We start from the raw sequence: 9025 nt of genomic DNA on the forward strand, positions 1-9025 counted from the left end.
TTTTTTTTTTTGGAAAAGGTAAGTATTTATAAAAGAGACCAAAAATGTACAAATATGAGGGGCATACCCCAAGAGGATGACTGATAACTCTCAATCAAAAAAACACATGGGAAAACCCACAAAGTCACGAATAGCATAAAAAGAGCACGTAGGCTCCCCACAAAGCAAGAAGATGCCATAAATAACAAAGCTACAAACCAACACAAAAGAGCACACAGGCTCCTTACAAAGCTAATCAGGAAGATGCCATATTGCATGGAGTTGAGTCAACATCTCGTACTTAGGTGCTAGAGCCAAAATCTTGGCCCAAACTAGATCAGAAATAGCTAAGACAATATCTCTGCGAGAGCTACAATGCCGACGAAACACGCTATTATTCCGTTCAAACCATAGGAAATAAACTGTGGCTAAAAGTACCAACCAGGAAAGAAGGTGGCTGAAGTCACCTTTTCGTCGAAGATGCAAGCTAGCCCACTGGAACAGAGGGAACCAGGAGAGAGTAGGCCATGTAGACAGTGTCCAGGTAGTGACCTCCTGCCAAACATAACTGGAGAAGTCACAACTGAAAAACAAATGGTCATGGGTCTCTGAAGCTGATCTACAGATAACACACCGCAAGGACATAATGACACCATGAGAGCTGAGCCGGTCCATAGTGTGAAGCCGACCAAGAGAAGCAAGCTAGAGAATGAAAGAGTGACGTGGAATATGCCCGGGAAGCCATAAGAGATGATGAATCAAGTTCACATCCCGTTTGTCTTCCAACACATTCCAGGCTAAGTCAATAGAGAAACGTCCAGATGGATGGCCCTTCCACACAAGATGGTGAGGATGACTCGCTAAAGGCTGCATTGTAATGGAGTCCCAGATATACTGAAGCTCTACACTGCCCGAAGGAAAGCCCCACAAACCATCCCGAATAATGTTTGAAACCCGAGCATCCTGTGGCAAACTAGTGGAAGCCAAGGTTCTAAAAGGAAGCAAGTCACATAGAGGACCCTACAGAAGCCAGTGATCTTGCCATAACATGGTGTCCCTACCATCTTCAATACAAGTCACAATAAGACCCTGGCACAAAACCCTGCTAAGTAAAATCTTCCTCCAAGCCCATGAAGCCCCAAAAGTAACTCGGATATGCCAAAAGGACCGACCCCGGAGAAGAACCAAACGGGCCCAAGAAGACCATATAGAAGATCTATCAGTAAGTAGTCTCCAAACGTACTTAAGAATGGCTGCCCTATTCCAATCTTCGATCCTCTTAATCCCAGGCCACCCTCCGCTAATGGATAGCAAATAGAAGACCATGCAACCTTGGCACCAGAAGGGGACAAAGAAGTACCCTTCCAAAAGAAACGAGGCCAAATTACTCTCAATCTGTCTAATGGTAGCTACTGGCAAAAGAAACATAGATGACCAATAAACCTATATAGAGAAAAGTACCAACTTTATCAATATAGGTTAAATTTGTCGACGTCCACAACCTAATCCGAGAGAGAATTCGCTCTAACAGAGGCTTACAATCAGAATGTCGAAGGTGGCTAGAGATTAGAGGAACCCCTAGATATCTTATCGATAACTAGCCCAACTGGAAACCTATGATAGACTGTAACCTAATCTGCTCCTCATCTATAACTCCAGAAAGAAACAACTAGCTGTTCTCTACATTAGTCACTAATCCAGAACTGTAGCAAAATAATCCAAGGCTGATTTGATCAACCTAACAAAGGAAGTATCTGCTCTATATAACACCATCAAATCATCCGCAAAACACAAATGAGTAATAGCTGCCCACCTACATATCCAATGATAATGAAAACCAGGGCTGTGAGAGGTTTCCAGAAAAATACCAGCTAACCCCTCCATAGCCAACACAAAAAGGTAAGGAGAAAGAGGGTCTCCCTGCTGAACACCCCGGGAGGACCTAAAAAAACCGTGAAGCTCTTCGTTCAGGGCAACAGAGAAATACGGTGTACAGATACATGTCATGATCCACCTCACCATACGCTCAGGAAAACCCACAGTACACAATCCCAAAAGGATGAAATCCCAACTAACAGTATCAAAAGCTTTCCAAATATCAACTTTAAGGGCACATCGAGGTGAAGTACCCCCAAGATGATAATTCTGCAAGAGCTCCTAAGTCAGCAGAATATTATCAGAAATCCTTCGACCCGGGACAAAAGCTTACTGGGAAACCCCAATAATATCTGAAAACACTACTTTAAACCGATTCACAATCACCTGAGAAATGCACTTGTAAAGTACATTACAACAAGATATCGGCCTAAAGTCCATCATACGACTCGAGCTCTCCACCTTAGGGACCAAAGCAATCCTTGTAGCATTAACACATTTTGGCATTTCATTAGTAGCAAAAAAATGTCTCATTGCATCTCTGAAATCTGTATCAATTATATCCCATGCCCGCTTAAAAAACAAAGATGTGAATCCATCCGAGCCCGTGGCTTTATCATCCAGGATAGAGAATAAAGCAATCCTAATCTCATCATCAGTGATAGGAACAGTCAAGGGAGAAATCATATCAGGAGAAATACATCCAGAAAAATACCTGGAGGCCTGTGCAATCTAAGTTGACTAGGAGCAGTAAGAAGATCCTGAAAAAAACCCACCGCCAAACGCCCTAAACCCTGACTGTTAGTAATATGGGTACCATTCCCATCAGTCAAACCATGGATGCGGTTTTGAACCTGCCTATGGATCAGCCACTTATGAAAGAACTTAGTATTCTAATCCCCTAAGTTCAGCCACTGAACACGAGACTGCAGCTTAAAGAAAGCCTCCTCATCTCGACAAAGACTGAAATACTGGTTGGCAAGGTTCCTCTCCTCCGAGATATACTCAGTAGAAAAGAGGTCCCAATCCAAATTTCCTTGGGCTGTTGCCCACTAAGCCCGAGCCCCTAAACCCCAAACCCTAAACCTTAAACCTGAAACCCTAAACCTGAAACATTAAACCCTAAAAACCCTAAACCCTAAAAACCCTAAACCCCAAACCCTAAACCCCAAACCCCAAACCCTAAACCCTAAACCCAATTTCAACAGCCAAATTCTGACAACCAGAACCCTAAACGGAGGCAGTGATGAAATGACGAGAAAGAACATTGAACGAGCTTTCCAACGATGGGTGGATCGCCAGATTCCAATGCCGGATGCACCCAAAAGAAGACGGCAAAGTTCCGACAGTGACCACAAGTTGAGAGCAAAACTACTTCAAAAAAATTCTAGTTTAGGGGGCTATTGTGTTTGTGCCTTTTCAAAGATAAATAACCAATAAAAATCTCACATTTTACAAAGAAACATTTTCTTTTATAGTGATACTTTAATGCCCTATTCCCATATGGAATAGGTTTGGGCTCCAACCCAAACACCCCATGTTACCAAGCACTCCCAATTACATATTTATTTTATTTCATCATCACCTCAATTAAAATCAATTAATATATATTTAATATATATATTAACATTTAACAATAATGATAATTTATTTAAATATATGCGAGCACATATTCAAACGTAATTTCACTTATTTAAATTTTCGAATAAATTAAATAAAATGCTATGAACTCAGCAAATTTAATTGTACTGTGAAATTACAAAAACGCCTTTTCACCCAGAAAGATGAAAACACCCTTCTTTCTTCCTGAGTCTTAAATTATCTTCTATGTGTGTGACCCATAAGCTCCTCATCATACCGGTAGTGTATAGTATTGCGATTAACATCAATTAATCGTCTCACTAATACATAGACGAAGATTGGCCCTAGTAAGGCATCATGGCCACCCGATAGATTTGGATTCAACAAAGTAGCTACCTGTCAATGATATGGTTATCGTACAATTGGATCCTTTCATCATCCGTTATCTCGACAAGACGAAGGCATAGAAATGGTGTCAACCTTTGGTTACTCTCGATATTATGTATTCAGTTTCTGGACTAATGACCTATATTATAAACTAGATAGAGCAACAACTCAATCCCACTGTGGCCACAGTTTTAGTGTCATTGCCATATACTTAATTGCATCGTGAGAAAACTTCTCCCATACCTGGGAGTCATGAATCCTCTGTCAATCCAACATACTCTTGATACACTTCTTGATGCAGCCAATCACTATCGTATTGACAGCTCTGAAAAGAACTGTGTTAGGCTAGTGTCAAACTGCACCAATCGGTGCACAAGGCGCTCCGGATCTCAAGTCTAAGGATCACATGCACCACTATTCGTTAGAGGATTTGTTCCATAGACTGGGGTTACCATCCATATGGAATCCTCTGATGGGTCAGTCTAGTGAACTTGCTACAGTGTATTCGCCTATAGCAAGCACCCATGTGTTGCACCAAGTTGTCACCAAACAACCTTGACAAGTGAGATCAGTCACTACTTTTAGACAGGGTCCTTCAACACTATAATAGTTTTTTGGGATTTAGGTTTTGTTTTAATTTGTTTTTTTCAAAAAAAAAAAAAACAAATAGTTTTTTGTTTTTAGGAAGGTTTACGCTTTAAATCATGTCTTTGAACTTCTAGTGATGCATGAAATAGTAACTTGACTTTGTTATTGAGCATATTCCTTGACTTAGGATGTTAGCAATATTTCATAAAATAGAGTTAATCAGATTTGAATCTTTTTAGTAATATTTGTAGTTTGAAACAATATGTCTTGATAAGTTGTGTGAACTTGGTGACAAAGCATGATTGAGGAGTGTATAACAACCCTTAAAAAAAAAAAAAAAAATTGTTTCTCTTAAAAAAATTTAGGTTTAAGCAAATAGGAAAAAGAAAAGAAAGGTATGTGGTGAGTTGAGATGGAGCGTAAAACACACTCACTCATAAACACAACCATGAAATGAGATGGAGCATAAAATGCACTCATTCTTTTTCAAAACAGAAAAAAAAAAAAAATAATAATAATAATAATAATATCCCTAGTTTGCTGCCTAGTTTGTAGTAGTAAAGAGAAACAATTGAGGAAAAAGTTGAGAGGTGAGTTGTACATGAATTGGTTGTGATTAGTCTCCTTGTTTGCATTGACTGATTGAGAGTAATTGTGGAAAACAATAAAGAGAGATGAATGTCATTAACTTTACTTTATTTTATTTTGTTGCTACCTAAGTTAGGTATGAATATGCATAGATTAAATATTGTTGCTTATGCATCATGATGGTGTTCTTGATATGACTTGAGATAATGGTGTTCTTGATATGACTTGAGTGTAGTGTTTGTTTGAATTAGTTTGCCCGAGGACGTGCAAAAAGCTAAGTGTGGGGGAATTTGATGAGAATGCAAAATGTCATATTTACCCCCCTTAATGTCTAGTCTTTTATACTTATTTGTTGCCTAAATGTACTTATTATTATTCCATTTTGATTTAGGATGCAAATGGAAGTGTTAAATGCAAAACGGAACTAATTAACTGAATTTGGACAGTTTTGACATCGCTTTGTAATCTGGGCATATCTCTCTCATCCAAACTCCGACTGAGATGATCCAAAATGCTGCGGAACCCTAAGAAAGAGATCTACAAGTTTCATGTTTAGATTTTGGAGAGATACTCGCTGCATCAAGGTTGTAATCAGGCTTGAATTTGATGCACCAGCACTGCTGACGTTCTAGAACATTCTGCCCTATCATGCAAGTCAATTAGGTTGTTTATTATTGGAAGATTTGAAGACCTACTGCATGCAAGTTAAAGCTAGACACACCACTTTCCTATTTTATTCTAGGACTTTATTTTATTTTCAATTAATCAAAATTAGATTAGGATAAATGTTATTTTAGGATATTAGAATATTTTTAGGAGATTAAGTAGAATTCAAATACTTGAATTGGACATTCTTAAAAGGGGGAGAGAGATCAAATTAGAGAGGAACACACAATGTTAGAGTAGATGCCCTAGAGCCAATCAATTATTGTAGAATTGACTCTTTGTAATAATGTTCATTAATCAATAAAAGGCATTTTATTCTATATCGCGTAAATCATTATTATTGCAATATGTATTGATTTATGTCCTTAGAATGGTAGAACCATGACGAGGGTATCAAGTATTTCAAATCTTGATAGTGAGAACCCTATGAGCACATATGGTGGCCATTCTAGAAACGTCCGTAGCCCCAGTATTATTCTGAAGTAAAGACACATATAATACGGTAAGGATATCATAGTGTTGAATGACCTTGTTGAAAGGCAGTGACTGATCTCACTTGTCAAGGTTGTTTGGTGACAACCTGGTACAACACATGGGCGCTTGCTATAGGCGATTACACTGTAGTAAGTTCACTGGACTGACCCACCAGATGATTTTATATGGATGGTAACCCCAGTGTCTATGGAACAAATCCTCTAACGAATAGTGGTGCATGTGATCCTTAGACTTGAGATCATCGAAGCGCCTTGTGCACCGATTGGTGTAGTTTGACACTAGCCTAATGCAGTTCTTTTCAGACCTGTCAATACGGTGGTGATTGGCTGCATCAAAGAGTTTATCAAGACTATGGTGGATTGACAAAGGATTCATCACTCCCGGGTACCAGAGAAGTTATCTCATGGTGCAATTCAGTATATGGCAATGACGTTAAAACTGTGGCCACAGTGGGATTGAGTTGTTACTCTATCCAGTTTACAATATGGGTTATTGGTCCAGAAACTAAATACATAATATCGAGAGTAACCGAAGGTTGACACTATTTCTATGCCTTCGTCTCGTCGAGATAACATATGATGAAAGGATCGAATTGCACGGTAACCATATCATTGACAGGTAGCTATTTTGCTAAATCCGAATCTATCGGGTGGCCATGATGCCTTGCTAGGGTCCAATCTTGGTCTGTGTATTAGTGAGACGATTAATTGGTGTTAATCGCGATACTATACACTACCAATATGATGAGGAGCCTATGGGTCACACACATAGAAGACAATTTAAGATCCAAGAAGAAAGAAGGGCATTTTTGTCTTTTAAGGTGAAAGGGTATTTTGATAATTTCACAGTGCAATTAAATTTGCTGAGGTCGTAGCCTTTATTTAATTTGTTAGAAAAATTAAATAAGTGAAATTACGTTTAAATGTGTGTTCGCACATATTTAAATATATATTATCATTATTGTTAAATATACATATATATATTAATTGATTTTAATTGAGATAATGATGGAAAAATAAAATATTAAATTGGGAGTGTTTGGCAACATGGGGCGTTTGGGTTGGAGCCTAAGCCTATTACGTATGGGATTAGGGCAAATTGATTAACTATAAAAAGAAAAGTATGTGTGTTAATTGATTAATTAATTGATTGCTTCTTGAAATTAAAACACACAGCAGCCACTCCAAAACACTCCCATGGCAGAAACATCTTTTGCCTAAAATCAATTCAATTAATTTGCTTTCTTCTTAATCTTGAAGCCAAAGAGGATCTAGCAAATCCCTCTTTGGTTCTTTTTGAGATTGTCTTCGTGTGGACTACGCAGGTTCGATCCTACACTTGGATCGGTAGCAGAACATTCGTCGACAAATTTGGAGGAGCCTTCAACGTGCGTTTGTTTTCTTTAAACTCAGATTTATTTTTCTATAGATTTTATTTAATATGAATGGTAAAATTATACCCTTGATCTTGGCTCATGTAAACGATCCCTGAATTATATTTTTGTTTTCGCTGTGTGCATGGGACCATTTACTAACAGTGGTATTAGAGCCTAGGGTACTGGATTTTACAATTTTTATTTGGATGGTTGATAACATGTATTCGATGATATAATGTTGCCTTATAAAATCTGCCTTAAATCATGTTTTTGAGAAATTAATTAATCAATTAATCTGATTTGTTGATGAACTGCATGTTTGGTTTAATGCATAATGGATTTTTGGTTGAAATCAGTGTGTTTGATTGATTGAAAATCCATTTGAGTGTGTATGGTTACTGTATGAATAGATCTGGAGCTACAAATCTATGTACACTCGCCATGATGATATAACCCATCGCCATAGCAAGCGTTGTCCAAACTAGTGCTGGTGACGAAACCAGCGCTCGTCGGGACGATATAAACCATCGCTGCAGCGAGCACACTTCCGAGTGTGTAGGGGCTAAAATGCAAAGTTTCAAAACTTTTGGACCAAACATAGATCTGTAAATTGTCAGGGGTCAATTGTAATTAATCCACTAATTTCAAAAATTGATTGTTTTTGAAATGTATGCTTTGTACTTGTTTGTATACTGCATGGTGCCCGGTACATGAGCCTTAGACCTAAGAATGAATGTTTTAAATATTTTTGGGTATGTATGGTTGTATGATTTATTAAATAGGGCCTACGTGTCTTGCCTTTCTCCCTTTTCTTGATGTACATTCTCTTCTCATCTAACTCCCCTCGAATGTAAATCGAGATTTCTAAATTTATTGATGCAAAGAATTTTGTATTATTATTCTTTTGTAAATTTAAAAGTTTTGTAATGTACTTGAAAATGGAGGAAAGAACGAGGCAACCATACTTGAAGACTCGAGATGTTTATTACAGGACCCCTAGGTGACCCACTAATTCCTCTAGGCTCGAGGAAATCGGTTTTAGTTGGGCCATGTACCGGCACGTTTAATTTTTGTTTAGAATGCATGCTAAGGTTGAATGTTTGATAACATGCCAAACAATGTCATTCTAACAAAGATAATAATCTGATGAGACATTAAATAACAAACCCCTCAACTGAATAATTCAGTCATTAGCTTCCATCCCATGGTTTTAATCAAACCACTGTTCGTCGAACCTTGTTCGCCAAAACGAAGGGTACACTTCTACCAGTGGGAGGTTAAAATACATTGGATTTTTCCTTAATAGTGATGGGTCACTTAAAATGACGGTTTTCCTTGTTCGTGAAGTGAAGTTAATAAACCGTAATAGGCATAGTAAAGCAGTACACATATTAGGTGTAGTGGTGACTGTAGTGTCCACTCTACTGACTGAGAATCACACTTGAGGACAATGGTTGGAGCCTGGATTATGTTTTGGCTTGTTGGCTTTCT

At 38.2% G+C, this 9025-nt stretch overlaps 1 protein-coding gene across 1 annotated transcript; it reads right to left on the bottom strand.

The window, feature by feature from the left end:
* Positions 1 to 231: 231 nt before the first annotated feature.
* Positions 232 to 2541, bottom strand: LOC116107604. The gene is made up of 6 exons (XM_031393895.1): positions 2189 to 2541; positions 1856 to 2050; positions 1684 to 1792; positions 1081 to 1422; positions 713 to 999; positions 232 to 598 (listed from the first exon to the last, which is right to left on the bottom strand). The coding sequence occupies exons 1-6, from the start codon at positions 2539 to 2541 to the stop codon at positions 232 to 234; spliced, it is 1653 nt and encodes a 550-aa protein (XP_031249755.1).
* Between the last annotated feature and the right edge of the window lie 6484 nt (positions 2542 to 9025).

Source organism: Pistacia vera, unplaced genomic scaffold (genome assembly GCF_008641045.1).
Source record: "Pistacia vera cultivar Batoury unplaced genomic scaffold, PisVer_v2 Contig542, whole genome shotgun sequence".
NCBI lineage: Eukaryota > Viridiplantae > Streptophyta > Magnoliopsida > Sapindales > Anacardiaceae > Pistacia > Pistacia vera.